This window comes from Acipenser ruthenus, chromosome 14 (assembly GCF_902713425.1).
Source record: "Acipenser ruthenus chromosome 14, fAciRut3.2 maternal haplotype, whole genome shotgun sequence".
Classification (NCBI taxonomy): domain Eukaryota; kingdom Metazoa; phylum Chordata; class Actinopteri; order Acipenseriformes; family Acipenseridae; genus Acipenser; species Acipenser ruthenus.
In genome coordinates, this window is record NC_081202.1 from 31,030,304 (window position 1) to 31,046,612 (window position 16,309).

Here is a 16,309-nt window from a genome sequence, read left to right on the forward strand (position 1 = left end):
AGTCTCAGGAGCTAGCTGCTGCAAAAACAGGCTATTCGCATGATAGACCCCCTCTTCACAGTTGGAGAAAGGGTTCTACTCCAGGTACTTCCTAGTGCCCAAGTGGGATGGTGGCCTCAGACCGATCCTTGACCTCAGACAGGTCAACCTGTATCTGAGCTGAAGGTGGTTCAAAATGTTGAAAATGCAACAACTGTTGCAGTCAAATCAGGCCAGGCGTCTGGTTCACCACGATGGATCTCAAAAACGCCTATTTCCACATCCCATAAAACCAGCGCACAGGAAGTACCTGCGGTTTGCCTTTCAAGGAACATGTGCTTAGCATGTGCTTTTGTATCCTGCACAAAATATTGAATCATTTAAAACACAGTCTCAATAATAATATAATTCAGTTGTACAAAAAGTATAAAGCCAATATCTGAAGTTAGGTCTTGAATCACCCAAAAACCCAAAAGGTCTCATGACCTCAATATTAAGTCTCAAAGTGAAGTGTATTGTTACATTTTGCCCGATGAGTTCTAGAACACTGAAAATAAGACTGGCATCTGAAATACAATATTAGCAGCAGGTTTACAATAACATACACCCGCTACACCCACAGCGATACTTACACAGCCAACAAGATTTTTTTTTTCACTGTTTTATTATAAAAAAAAACAAAACACAACATTTCATTTGTTACAACTGCTTATAGAACTTATGGAACAGGCTTTGTACAAGTCTGTTTATACACAGCTTACATGTAAAGCACTTTTTAATTCACAAAAAAGTGGAGTGTGTTAGTGAAAACAAAACGGATAGGCCTAACCAAATGTTGGTCATCTTCAATGTACATCCTAAAAAAGCACCGTGGTACCAAAATGGATGAGAGAAAAAAAATAAAAATAAAAATAAAAAACCAAGACATACTTTGCAGCTTTTAAAGCAACACACCCCTCTTCTCAGACCTTTCTAAAGCTTTGCAATTGCAAAAAGCCAAAAGTGCTTTTAATAATGAACTTCAGGATTTTCAGCAATTAAAAGTGGGGTACTCATACGCAACGTGGCAGAGTGGTTCTTCCACAGCAGAGTTAAAATATTCTATGCAAATATTCTGTCAAACAAAAAAAATAACACAGGAATATGGAAATAAGTAAATACTTGAAATACACAAGCTAAGGTCACACATACTCAGAAAAGTCAGGAGTATTTACAGACTCAATCCAATATTGCAGTTAAGCTTAACTTCAGACAAACTGTCAATGGCAAGGTTTCTAATGAAGGCATTCCAATACAGTACATGTAGACATAAGACAACCACATCAACATCAACAGCATGCCAGTTAGTTTGTTCCTACTTCAAAAAAAACTCCTGAGCATTAAAAAAGGTAAGATTCAAAGACAATTATCAGTCAGCAGTATCCGAGGCAGCCAGGCTTGTATTCTTGCAGCTGGTACGTATACTACAGTTTTATGCTTTCACTATAGGTAGGTTAATGTTTCATGTATAGAAATATTTTTATGATTATATATGCTTGTCCAATAACACTTCTTATTTCAGGGAGGGATTCTGAATGTGGATTGTACTGTTAAATGGCCAGTGTCTACTGGGAACTCCTTTTGTTAGAATCACAAAGCAGTTAACCAATTTGAACCCTCTGTCCTAATGGTTGTAAATCAGACTAGGCTCTTTTTGGCTAATTAGTGGCAGAGCAGAGAAAGCAGCTGCTCTGGGCAAGATGTACTGGTCACTTTTTATACATCCAAACTTTTCTACGGTATTGTTTCCATCTGACTCACCATACGGGAGAAACCTATATTATTCTCATGTTCTTACCTTGTATGTTGCTACTCAAGGAAAAGTAGGGATCTAAAATGAAAACATGTACAGTTAATATAAACGTACAGTATTCTAGTCAGTTGGCCGTTTTGTTACATTCAACATTATTCAAGCATGTAAACTTTCTGGAACTTTTATAGAATAGTAAAATGCTGGCTAAATGTCCTCATCAGTGAATTTCTTGCAATTGTATAGGTTTTGTGTAATCAATTACAACTGAACAAACCATTTTCTGTAGATAAGCTTTGCAATAGATGTGAAATGCGACTTGTGTACCACAAAAAAAACAAGATAGCTCTGTGAATGCTCACAAGCCCTTAGCAGCTCAGAAACTTAGGTGAAGGTTTTAAATTTGACTGGTCAGAAAGAAACAGTGCCATAGAAATGTGTGCTTTCAGAACAGTACCTAAACTAATATGACACAGGTCAAAACACGTAGCACCAGCAGTGCGGTTTAAGAATTCATATAAAAATGATTTCTATAGCAATTTTTAAAATGTAAATTGAGAGAAAAGCAACAAAAATAAATTCATAAATTGGAATTTCAAATCTGTCCATTAAGAAACCCAACTACTTATACAGATGTCAGCATGGCAACCAGCAAACATTCCTAACAGCATGCTGAGAATTTGCGGATGGATCACCAAGTCCTTTCTTTGCCAGGCAAGATGGCATTTTCCCTTGCTGTGAAACTCATAAGCTTTTCTACTAGTCATATTCTACACAGGTTTCAAAATAAAATAAAAACAAATGTGCCCCATTTTGTAACTTTAAAATATTAGCTTTTGGGTTAAAGGTTAAAGTGAATTCCTTGTTAGATGAGCTTTAAACAAACAGTTATAAAAAGAGCCCACCCCATGAATAAATGTCTTTAAAATCGTTCCAGCACTTCCTTTTTAAACCCCTTTATCAATATTGGGTCCACATGATAACATATTATAACGTCAAAGGGTTAAATACAACTGATTCCATTGGAACCAGATGATTGGTTAGTATAACTACATATTGAAAATCCAGAATATAGTAGTAAAAACAAAAGCACAGCAGAAAATAGCAGTCATTCACATAACTTGTTCACTACTGAGTGCAGACTCAGACAAGATGGAAACCAGCAGGTTTCACAGTCCCTGATAAGCACCAATATCAAACTACCAAATGTTAGGTAGTCCAAGTTTAGTGCTAAAAAGGTTTTGTGACACCAGTTCTAAGTGCCGATGAGCATCTTGAAATACACCCCCTGGGACTTTCTGAATCACACACGGTCAGTCTTCCTACCCATGTATGCTTATATGGTTGATGAAGCACACCACAAAGCAAATGAATTTTAAAGAGCGACTTGATGTTCAGCACACATACTTGCTGAAGCATTCAATGTAGTGATTCCTTTCACAAATGTGCCAAGAAACAAGAGGAATGCTAATAAGATTGCACATTTTGCTTCAGTGAAACTGACAAGGCCCTTTTTACAGACAGGGAATGTTTAAGATGACCAGCTTGGTTTTCTCCGATAGGATATGGCACAGCCTATAAGATTTTGGATGATGTATGCTGAGATAAAGAAAAAAAAAAACTTGAGTACTGAAAAAAATGAACACCCACTTTTGGGTGCTTCTCAGTGTGCGTGTGTCTGTCCAATTTAATTCATGTAGCACTGTAGCATATGTACAGTAAAATACTTAATTCTAAAAAATATTTATTCAACACACCTTTTAATTGTATACAGTATAAAGTTACTTTCAAAACAGAGAAGTGGAAACACGATACTTAAACAACACGCTGCTGTAGTGAATATTACACAGCAACAATGATACAGTATAGGCACAACTAAAAAGTATTGATCCAGCTCCAGGACAGTATTAATAAAATAAAAATAATAAAAAAGGTAAACTCAGTGGCCAATTCCCCTATCTTTACTGTATTGTGTAGGTCAACAACATGGTTACATTTGTATAAAAGTTACTTCCAGGTGACTATATACAGAAGTTTGTGTTTCCTAGTTTCTCAATTCTTTACAGTGCTCTAGCCAAATCGTAATCTTTAATGATCAGTGCAAGCCTGTGTAGCTGGAATATGAAAACTAAAATAAGCAGGTAATTTAAAGTCACATTTCACATATCTATTGCAAACCTACATGCTGAAGAGACTACCAAGAAGCACAGCTTTAAAGAATTACATTTAAAGTAAATGTTCTTATTTTAAATGGTCAGGTTAACGTGCTCAAATCTAACAGATGACACAGATTTAAAAAAAAAAAAAAAAAAAAAAGCAGATCTGTCCAATAATATAAACATAGAATATTGGCATCAAACACAGTAAAGAAAAACAGACTTAAATAAATAATTTAAATCAAAAAGTGCAAGTTTTAAATAGAAAAGTTCAGCTTCAAATCTGCTAAAACTAAAATAGACATGCCAGCATCTGACGAAGAAAGTTTGACGGATGAGCACATTTTTTGAAAGACTGATGGCAGGGTGTGTGTGCAGGAGTTCCATTGAAAGAACTCTGTGCCAACTCAAGACAGGGCTTCCCCTGAACTCCATGTGGCACTCCACCTGCAGTTTTCTAAAAGCTCCAAACCAAGTGTGGCTATTAAGCTAAAATCAGACTTCATGACTGAGCACACCTTCAACTAATATGGGGGGGGGGTTACAAAACAGCATGGGAATCCTGCATTATGATGGTTGTGTCTTGGTTCACTTCTATTGCTTGCCATTTCTACAAATGACCCAGCTGTTTCTTTCTATGTTGTTAGTTTTCAATTTGAAACAAGACAACTATACAAGATTTCAGTCTATCTATTACAAAATGTGGCTCAGTTGTGTAGGCAGTAGATAAAAACAAAGAATCAACTCTGCCATTAAACTAGTAGTTACTGTGAAAGTATAAATACTATTTTATCACCTTGACATGTTTCTTTCAAATCTTCATTAAAATGCGTTTTCACCACACATAGTTCAGGCAGGTACATTTGTCAGACCACACCTCCATTTCCTAAGCCATGCTACAACCTCAGAACTGCATGAATACCTTTCCTGTCACTATTTAATCTATGGCACATAATGGAACTGGTACTGTATATTTGAGCATACTTGTATAAAAATAGATTTCTAAAGAAATATAGAAGTGGTACTTTTACAGGACAAGACATATAGGGATACCTGGATATCTTTTTTTCTTCTCTTTAATTGTTCTTAGATTGTCTCCAAACTTTCAGGCTAACACTTTTATAGAAAAATAAAATGAGGGATATACTGTAAGAAGTTATGAGGAAAGTACTGCAAGGATATAATGGATAGATTTACAGGAAACTAACAATACAATTTTTTTTTTATAGCTTATAAATACGTTATCTACACTATGTGGTATAAAAATATTGAAAACATTTGCGGGCACGGGATTTCCGATTAAAAACAGATCAGGCACAATCACTTGTCCTTGGTTACATGTAAAATAAGTCTTGTGCTTTGAGCCGAGTTTTTTTTTTTTTCAGTACAAAAGGGTAGTCCTTAATAAGTTTATGCTGATATAAAACTTTTGGTTACTTGCTTCTGAATGTAAATATGTCATTTGAAGACTGAACCTCTGCTTGTTTCCATTTTCCTCTCAACTTGCTGTTCTCTAAAGTTCTGTCGAGCAGCAATTCCACGTTGACATTGATATCTTCTGGTCCAGAATAGCAGCTGGCATTAAATGAGCTGGTATTATTGTTCAAGCTAACCTGCTCCACATAGCAAATATCTTCTATCTTCTGTGAATGTGATATGAACATCAATACAAAAACAAAAGTACCATCTGGTAAAATCCTATTCATATTTACGAAAAAGGACCTGTAACTTTAAACATACGTAACTGTGTTATTGAAGCAGGCAGCAAGATGTTGAAGGGCAAGTTGTGACAAATCACCTCTGGTCATGAAAACACGGTTTGTAATCTGTGACCGGTACTAAAAGCCCTTAAGATATTATTCCTGCTCTGACCCAGGTCCACCAACTGCTACCATGAATAGAAAAAAAAAAAAAATAAAAAGTTTTTTGGCATCAGATAATTTTACTTCAAACAGTGAAATGTATTCTTTGTCCTTCTGCCTCTTAAAGGAAGGTAGTTCGTTCCCCAGGATTAAGGCGATATTGTATTCCGTTTGCGACATTGAAAGAAAAGGAAAAAAAAAAAAACGGTTTTGTAAAACATCTCTCTTTATACAAACTTCTATGGCACAACCATCAGGTGCTGTATTAGAAAATATATAAATATTATTTCTCTTCTGTACATATCTCTAGCTTTCCCCCTTCCCCTTTATTATATATTTTTTTATACTGTACAAACCCTGCCCCCGCTCTCCTTCACCCGTAAGTCTGTCTTTTCTCTTAATATGCACAATTTGTATTTACAGTGTGGCTTGGAAAGAGAGGGGAGGAGGGAGGGAGGGCTCAAGGCTCAGCTCACGAAGAGTCTGTGCAGGGGGAGGGAGGTGGAGGATAGAGGTGGTGGGAGTAGCTGCGCTCCGTGAAGGGGGATGGGGGGCAGCTCTCGTAGTTCTCCTCCGCAGACAGGTACTGGCTACGTGGTGTGGGTGGGGGTGGGAAGGGCTCAGAGTCATAGTTCAGGTCGCTGGTGTAGCCCTTTATCACAGCTGTCGTGATCCTTCTGCTGGGGGTGTAGTCGCTGTCGCAAACATCCGTGCTGCACGGGGTGGTGGGGGGAGCGAAGTGGCGGTAATTGTAAGGTCGGAAGCTGTAGAAATGAGAGAGAGAAATAAATAAATAAATAAATAAATAAATAAATACACACACACTGTTTGAAATCACCGGTAGGGTCTTTTCTAGAAGATGCTCCACATTACCTGTATGACCTGTGTGTAGAAGGGCTGTTTGATGAGTAATCAAACTCCATGGTGTAATGGGAACGCTCAGTGGCTGGGGAAGGAGGGGGGTTTAAAATCTAAACAAAACAAAAAAAGGAGAGAAAAGAAATCTAGTTAGCATTGGACAATGTACAGAGTACACTTACTGGTGGCTACACTGCTAATTTAAAAAATAAGTATATTATATGAAAAATACATAAAATAAACATATGCACATTTAGTTCTGTAATAAATTCAAAGTCTTTCTCATTTAAAAAATAAAGTGGTCCCTCTCTACCCTGTACTGGATTTAATTCACAGACCCTTTTTTTTTATTGCTCAGGCAACAGGTCAAACTTAACAAGTCTATCAATTATATAAATTGCTATAAATGAATACAATACCCAAGCTGAAGTACATTAACAATGTATTAAAGTTAAATAAAACAACAAAGATTTTAACATTCCTGTTCCAATGACATGAACAACTCCTAGCTAATTAACAAAAGTATAACAATTTGCAATACTTTTACATCATAATATTAAATGTAAAACTGTATAAAATATAACCCAGAAGAATAGGATGTGATGGCCTGACTAATAATTATTATTATTATTACTATTTATTTCTTAGCAGATGCCCTTACCCAGGGCGACTTACAGTTCCCACTGAATTAACTATAAAGCAAAGGATGTCACACCTAGGTAAAGTTACACTCTTCTCTTGTGTGTACTTCAGGCAGAAACAGTTCAAAAAGTAGACATCACTTTTTTTATTCCTGCCATTGTCATTTCTTCACAATAAACAAAAAAGTGGCAAAAGACACTAAAGTAATAGCATTACTGAGGTTTAGTTATGCTTTTTAGCTGTACACACACACACACACACACACACAAGTGAAAATTGTCAAATGTAATTGTCAAAAAAGGGCTCTTTGTAGAAAGAACAACAGAAAACAGGATCACAACGTAAAACAAAATGTTGATCACTATGCTCAACATACACCTTGCAAGTTTGGCCAGTTTTGGAAAGCGTGAAGCATTTTGGAGTGATATACCTGCATCTGTATCCCGATTCTGACTCGCTTGCCAAATGTAAAGCAGCACTTTGTTGAATCAAAATGAAATCTAATCAGAATGAAATCATACTGGTGGCTGCTTTTGAGAAACACTAATACAGTGACAACTAAGCAGTCAAAAAAAAAAAAAGTGTTTTTTCTCCAGATGTTGGTGTGCGGTTAATTAACTGTGTATGTTTCAGCTATTTAGTATAATTTTAGGTCAGAACAGCAAGACTTCCAAAAGATAAAAACCTTGTCATTTAAGCTATTGACTTACACTGACCCCAGATAAAACTTTAAAAGGATTAAAATCCATGTAGTGAATTACACAAATTCCAGACAATACAGCCTATCTGGTAGCACCTTGATAGGGCCATGGATTATTTAAATGAGTAGAAAGCACCTTGGTTTAAAATGAGCCCAGAGGAGATGTGCCTTTGCAGAACCACAACCACCACTGACCATGCTCAACCAGATCAGAATCCTGGGAACAGTGGTGTAGTCCTAAATCTGAAAGTACCGGAACGCCAATTACACAGATTATATGGATTTACGTTTTATTTGTACATTGAACTTGAGGGAACATTTAATGGGTAATGCATGCGACTCACATGCGACTTTTAGGCTACTCCCCCTTAAATCGGTGCTGCCAGATTGGCGGTTTTCCAGCCAAATTTGGCTAGTTTTGAAAGCATCTGAAGTGGGTAAATGTTATCTTTGGTGGTTTGGTTATATTTTGGCTATTTTTATTTTCATGCATATTTTTTTCTATTTCTATTCTATTTTCATGCATATTTTTTTCTTTTCCTTTCAATAAGGAGGTTATCACCAGTGCAGAACTTTAAAATCACCACGATGCCCTGTATAGTATAATCACGTCCTCCCATCTCTTCTGGAGCTCTGCATCCAATACAATTATGAAATCACACAAACGTTAAGTTATTCATCACTAATTTAAGAACTGTATCAGTAGAATTAGAATTGCTTTTAAATGTATTTTTATCTTTTATCTGCCGACAGTTCTGGACAATTTAAATGTTACCCTACATTCTGAATATATATGTTTCCCCTGGACCTTCGCATTTGATCTGTGTTCTGGTTCTGTAAATTGTGAAAAGAAGACTAGCAAAGCAGATAAATAGTTTATAACATTATTAATTACCTGTGTTTATTTTAAATTAATGTGTATTACTTATTTATGCTTTTGTAATATATATTACATCTAAGTGCGGTTTTTGGCTGGTGTAAAAAACACAATTTAGCTACTTTTTTGACCGATTACTTCCAAAATTTGGTGGGTTGTTGCAAAAATAAATAAATAAATAAATAAATAAATAAATAAATAAATACAACACTTAGGGCTGCGCTTCATTAACCTCCCTCAGCTAAGTCATAGACACGGGAAAAACATGGACACACATTCCAGCCCACTGGCACCTCATTCCTCCCCCACAAAATCATAGCTTACACCCTGCACATTTACAATGTTACCCCCAGGGCACAAAGTGCCATACTAAGCCAGTTGCAAGGGCAGTTGTTCATTCCAATTGCCGGGTCTCTGCACTGACCGCTATACAAAGCAGCTTTGAACCCGTGTTTATGTCCACAGTACTATGCACTTTTGAGGTCGTCTTCATCAGCATTTTTACAAAAAAGATTGTTGGCGTTATTAAAGTAGTATTAGTTTGTAATAGATGTTCCTAATGTTCTCTTCACTGCATCACAAGCACGACTGAATTGGATAATTGTTAGGGAGATGTGTGGACTCTTGACTATGCAAACATTTAACACACACGCCGGTTATTGGAGACTCTGATTCGGAGCGTACCATCAAAACTGGTATGTGGGGAACTGGACACAGATTGTTTTGTTCCTAGTGGCAAGGTACAGAAAGACTAATTTGATTTCCCCGCTTCATTGGTGCCCAGGCACCGAAAATAGAGCGGTGGGCATTACATAAGAATTTTCATAACAAATCAGTAAAGATTGTTAAATTAATTCCGAAGTCAAGGTTCTGCCTGTAGGAAAAAGTAGCGGAACAACGTTCCGGCTCAACTACACCACTGCCTAGGAAGTAAGGCTCCATGGCTGAAACACAGTTCATGACTCACCGGAGGGAAGTAAGTGCCTTTGGTACTTGAAGAGCTGCTGGAGGAGGCCCCGGTAACGTGGGCTCTGTCGTAGGGTGGTCCGCTGCTCCCACCCATGATGCTTAATGAGCTAATGACAGATTTCCCTCGAGACATTCCTGGGAAACAAGACACACACCACACACATTAGCATCAAATCATAAATAACTGCTAACTATGTCTCCTGTTTGCAAGTTGTCTTTGAAGAGTAAAATTGAGGACAAGTCCAATATCAGTGACAGGAGTGCATACAAAATGTGAATTAATCCTTAACTGTGACCAAACAAACTTGTTTCACCCAATCTATTTTCCTTCTCATAAGTTCAGCCGGAGTCGGGTCATGTAGTGCACCAAACCACATTCCATGTCCACTTCAACTCCTGACTTAGAGTCAGCATTTTGAAAGAAGTTAGTGCACTGACAAAAGCCCATGTTAAGCAAAGCCCATTAAAATTGGTTTAACTTCAATTCCAGAATTTGAGTCAGCATTTTGAGAGAGGAACTTAAACAGTGATATAAGCAGGGATTAAATGATAGCAAGACAGGCCATCCACCAGCCTGCTGAGATCAACCAGACTGCAAGAGCTTCAAGCTTAAGGAGAGGGTATAGATTCCAATCTTTGAACCTGCTTGATATCCAAGTGTTGAACTTCTATTCTTTTGTTGAAGTCTTAACTGTTGAACTTACTCTTTGTTGAAAGATTGTTATCTTGCTTAAATGCTTAATGCTGTGTGTTACAAATTGCTTTTAAAACTCCATGTGGGAGAAATAATAACGCTTATTTACTTGATTCAAAGACTTGACTCATTTTGCCATTTGTTCCGAACTGAGTGTCTTCTTACAAAAATGTCTTGCTGTCTTAGAATTCACTTAATGCTCACTGCATGAAGACCGTTGGGGTTCAAGAGCGTAACACAAAACACAATTGTAGGGTCTCTGAAATGGAGGTCTTCCCTTAGAGAGTAAATGGTTGCTAGGTACCTGGTAGAGACCCGGAGAGGGAGTTTGGGTGTGGAACGTATCCCAGTGGAACAGAAGAGGGGCCGTGGACCACAAAGTCATTGGTCATCGTTTCTCCATCACCCTTCATGCGCGGACACAGAACACGCTGACACACGAAGTACATGGCACCAACGACGAACAGGGCCAGAATCACTCCGATGATGGACCCAATGGTGTTTGTTGGCTGAGGAGATGGCTCCTCTGTGGGGTCTGAAAAAAAAAAAAAAAAAAATCAAACACACACATTCACTCCACAGGTGTTAATACAAAATTAGAGCAGTGCAATGGAAAAGCTAAATAACAGACAAACAGAGGGGCACCTCCAAGTACCCCCAGATTCCGGTACTATCAAATAATTTGTGCCAAAATAATAATAATTATTATTTATTTCTTAGCAGCAAAATAATGTCCTTTGTAATAGGGATGGGCAACCCGACTTATTTTTTCAGGATCTACGGCATTCAGGTCATGTTGCTAGGTAAAAACACAAAACCACTGTTCTAATTAAAAGTTTTAATGTGTTACTCTCAATATTCTTACACATTTTGAATGTTTGCGTGCTGTTGAATTTGCCGAAATGCATGGCAATCGCAATGCTGAAAAAACAAAGAAACTTAAAATGGCGAAATAAAAACGAGCTGATAGGAGGAGTTTATGGCCCGATGTAGAAAACATTTTGTGTGAATGGAGTACTTTGAATGACTTTAATACATACTGTAACTTGTTCTGCATGTCAGTGCAACACAATGGTACACTTGTAAAGTATGTGTATGGTTATGGTTCTGATTAATAAAACAAAATGAATGTATTTGTTGTACAGCTGAATTTAATGCAATTTTACTGCACTGTATGCAACACTAAAATGTTTTGTGGTTAGTACCGTTTAGTTTATTGCTTTTTTAATTGATGCAAGCAGCACTAATACTTTTCTTTTAAAATTTGAATTTATACAACACATTTGTAAAAGCCAATGCAGCTGGAACTGTTGTCCAAGTGGTTTTGGAAAGAAATGTTCAGTGAAGCAAAGATGATATGTTCTTGAACTTGTTTGGGTACTTGATAAACTAAAATAAATAGGTTAAGACAGATGTGATGTGGAATGTAGAACTTGATTTTACGCTGTTAATTATTATTTTTACATTTTATTAATTTTGAAAAACTGTCTAGCAGTTTAAATAAAGTGCATTCATTATAATGTCCCCAGATTGTGGAACTCATTGCCCTTCTCTATTAGAGATGCTGCTTCAGTCAAGTCCAGATAAAATTTACTTTAATAGTCTAGCCTTTTTAACCTGACTTAAATATAATAGTTATCTATTTTACTTGCTTATTTTTGGTATTTTGTGTTTCATCACACTTATTAATTTCCCATTTTCATTTTTTTTTTTTTTGTAAATGTTTATTGATATTGTTATTATTATTATTATTATTATTTATTTCTTAGCAGACGCCCTTATCCAGGGCGACTTACAATTGTTACAAGATATCACATTATTGTGTACATTCAATTACATTATTTTTTACACATTATTTTTTTACATACAATTATCCATTTATACAGCTGGGTTCTTACTGGAGCAATCTGGGTAAAGTACCTTGCTCAAGGGTACAGCAGCAGTGTCCTCCACCGGGGATTGATCCCACGACCCTCCGGTCAAGAGTCCAGAGCCCTAACCACTACTCCACACTGCTGATTATTAATTTGTACTATTTGATTGATACTGTTTGTAAAGCGCTTTGCGATTCTGTGGTATGAAAGGTGCTATATAAATAAATAAATAAAACTGAAATTGTTAAAATATAGTTCGCACTCCAAAACAGGAGCTAGGATAGATTTTTTTTTTTGGTTTGTTAAAAGAAGTTGTGTTCCTACTGGAAAGGGAGACCGTGGAACAAATAAACATACCGGTACAGTCCTGTTTAAACCCATCCTTTGTTGTCGAGCGTGCTTTATCCACAATTTAATTAAAAAAACTTTAATATTATGTTAATGTATAATTGTGTTACTTTAAACAATGTGAAATGCCAAACTGAAATCGCAAATCCTTTAAGTGTTACGTTTGAAATGTGTAATATACTACTAATTAATAAAATGGTATTCACTTTTCTGTTGAATTGTTCCGATTGTTGTTTCATTGACGGATACAGTTTTCTGTGGATTCGTTACTCAATATATCTACCCTGCGCTCCCCTACTCTTTCAAAGAAGATTCGCAGAGTTAATCAATCAAAATATCAAAAGGGTTTGAAATATAAATTATACCATGACTGTTGACAATACCACATTGTATGATCTCTTTTTTGTAGTCTCTTGTATTAATTACATTGAATATAATTTAATATTTTTTATATGTCTAATGGTGCATTCCAGCCACCTCTGTTACCCATAGCTACAGTATTATTGTTATCACCCTGCACTTTCAAGAACGTCTGTTTTTATGTCAAGATCTTGGGAGTAATTTAGAGCTATAGAAAGAAATAATGATTTATGTAATATTTGGCTGCAGCAGCAGGCTAAGCGTGGTTAACTTGTTTGTTCAGATCATTTATATTTGTTGCAATACAAGATAGATTATACTATTAACACTTATCTAATCGATTATTCGAATAAATAATTACACATGCCCATCTCTACTTTGTAATATTCATTACAACTGGTTAAGCAATTATCATCAATACATTTATTTATTGAATTTTTTTGCATGTACTAATGGCCAGTTTATGAAACTGTGCAAATGCTTTCCAGGATACACAGTGTTCAACAGCTCAGCTAAAAAACAAAACAAAAAAACTTCAAACTTACAGCAGCCCAGTTCATCGGAGTTATCGTTGCAGTCAGTGTTATGGTCACATTTCTTGTGCTTGCCTATACACTGCCCGTTTGCACAGCTGAACTGGTCAACTGGACAATTAACTGCAGAAGACACAGAAAAAACAGGCTTAAAAAAAAACAACAACTTACATTTGTTTAGTACCATATATTCAGGGCTGTGGCACATTTAGCCGATATAAGGGCAACACATTGATGACATACCAGAAATTGACCATAGGGGGCTGTGGTAAAGCCTACAGTTTATATTATTCTAAACAAAGAGCCTGATCAAGGTTTTAGATTTTAAATACCTAAAGGTACTAGAAAAAAAACCAAAAAAAACCTAAACATTGGGTATGAGATCTGAAGCAGGAGAGATCAGGTACCTTCGCACTTCTTCTCGTCTGACTTGTCCTGGCAATTCGCCTCCCCGTTGCAGCGCAGGGTCATGTCGATGCACTGTCGGCTGTCGCACTGGAACTGGCTGTCGGAGCAGACTGGACAGCTCTCCTCGTCACTTTTATCGCCACACTCCGGGTACCCATCGCAGCGCCATGCTCGTGGGATGCAGTCCACCTCACCACTCAAGCAAGAGAACTGGTCCGGGGAACAGGTCGGAGGTTCTGAGGTGAAAGAGAGAGCAGGCTTGATGTAAAAGGTGCATTTCAGAGTGCAGTGGCAATCTTTTAGGCTGAAGACTTTTTTCAATTAGGCTTTTGTTGGTTTGTAAAACTACCTATGCTTCTTGCACCTATTAATGTAATTGGAATGGTATTGACACTCATGGAATTATAAAAATAGTTTTAAAAAGGTTGTGACTTTATAATCAGCTCTAAACAAGCTTCCTATCAAACATAAATCTAAGTCGTAAAATAATGTCCATCTGGCTCACAGACTGACTTGAAACATCTTTAAAAGTAGGGAAGAAAAACACATCTTGCAGTTTAAACTAGGTACTGGAACAAGGTGTGCTCGTTAATAAAAGTGCAGTTCACAGAAGGCTAAACTATAAAATAATGTAGCAAACAAACCAATATTTTTTTCTACTGTAAGAATGATCATGATTGTGGTTCAGCTATATCCAAGTTAAAAGGGCTAACCTCCACAGGAGAGTTCATCCTGCAGCAGTACAAGGTGAACAGGGCAGGAGCAGCGGGTGGTACCATCCCCTTTAATAATGCAAATATGTGAACAGCCACCATTGTCTTGAGTGCAAGGATGCTTCCCTGAAATACAAACACACATACAATTAAGTCCAGTTTCATCAAAATTGGCAAAGCGGGTTTCTAGGTGAATGCACAGCTTTAAAAACTGCCTTCATATTAACACAAGAAAAACATTGGTCTGACTTTACTACTAGATTTCTTTTCAGTGCTGTTTATCTCATGATTGCGTGTCCAATGATTCCTCTGTACTTACTGTACTCCCTCATGTCGAGTTCGCTCACTGCATGGATGTCACTCAGCGAGGCGATGCGAGCTTGAATCTTGGTGCGTCCCTCCCGTGTGGTTTTATCAATTCTCTCAATCATTTGCTGCTGCTTGTCGATCCAATACAGGTAGTTTCCAAACACAGTCAGCCCAACCGGCTGCAAGATGTTTGAGTCTTCAATTACAATCCGGTTGGCACCTGTGGATTTCAGCAAGGAAACAGCATTTAGGGATTTATTTGGAAGCAAGTTCAATGTTACACTTTGAGTACAGAAATCAAAACAGAATAAAACTAGCACATTCACCTTGCACCTGCTTCAAATAAGGGCCCTAAAGTTTTTGTTTTGTTTTGTTTTTTTAATGTATTTATGCCTGGATTTAGTTAATGCATGCGGTTCAGTGCCACATAAGCTCATTTGGGCTACATTTGAGTTCTTCAGCATACCCAGTACTGTAACAGAGTTAGTGAAATCCTACTTCGGGGGCTCTAGAGTTTACAAATACCTTGCAGTTTCTCTAAGTTGGGAATCAAGGCAGGTTACACCACTTCTCCACTAGCCTTTACCATGGCAACTGAAGTAATTAATTAGGGCTCTTAAAATGGGTAGTGAGAAGAGAACAGCTGGCTTCTGGGATACAGCTGCCACCACTTAGAGCATAGATGAATGACATGACCACCATGACTACAATGGTAACCTGCACCAATCGGTTACTTGGCAAACCAGCTGATATCAGATGGGCCTATGCAGTTCAAACCCGCCAAGTCGAGAAGCATCTCCATCATCAAAGACAAAGTAGGGTGTTCTATACTGATGGCGAGGCCATTCCAACAGTGTCAGAAAAGTGGAGGCAGCAGTGTGGAGTAGTGGTTAGGGCTCTGGACTCTTGACCGGAGGGTTGTGGGTTCAATCCCCAGTGGGGGACACTGCTGTTGTACCCTTGAGCAAGGTACTTTACCTAGATTGCTCCAGTAAAAACCCAACTGTATAAATGGGTAATTGTATGTAAAAATAATGTAACAATTGTAAGTCGCCCTGGATAAGGGCGTCTGCTAAGAAATAAATAATAATAATAATAATAATAATAAAAGCCTGTAAAGAGTCTTGGGAGGTGGTACGGTGGGGATTTAAAGGACACAGTCCAAGTGCAAAGTGCCCCACTCAGCCCATTCCAGACAGGTTGCTGTGCTGAAACGCCAGGGAGGCGCCATTGTGTGT

At 37.4% G+C, this 16,309-nt stretch overlaps 1 protein-coding gene across 1 annotated transcript in view; it reads right to left on the minus strand.

Annotated features, from left to right (window-relative positions):
• Window positions 1–27: 27 nt before the first annotated feature.
• lrp6 (low density lipoprotein receptor-related protein 6) overlaps window positions 28–16,309 on the minus strand; it is a 69,896-nt gene continuing 53,614 nt past the window's right edge. Inside the window, exons 16-23 of the mRNA XM_034033253.3 lie at window positions 15,082–15,291; window positions 14,763–14,888; window positions 14,049–14,285; window positions 13,654–13,764; window positions 10,831–11,061; window positions 9,831–9,967; window positions 6,660–6,757; window positions 28–6,550 (exon numbers count right to left, since the gene is read on the minus strand). Coding sequence (XP_033889144.1) covers window positions 6,259–6,550; window positions 6,660–6,757; window positions 9,831–9,967; window positions 10,831–11,061; window positions 13,654–13,764; window positions 14,049–14,285; window positions 14,763–14,888; window positions 15,082–15,291 — 1,442 coding nt within the window. The 3' untranslated portion in view covers window positions 28–6,258. The remainder of the gene's footprint in view (window positions 6,551–6,659; window positions 6,758–9,830; window positions 9,968–10,830; window positions 11,062–13,653; window positions 13,765–14,048; window positions 14,286–14,762; window positions 14,889–15,081; window positions 15,292–16,309) is intronic.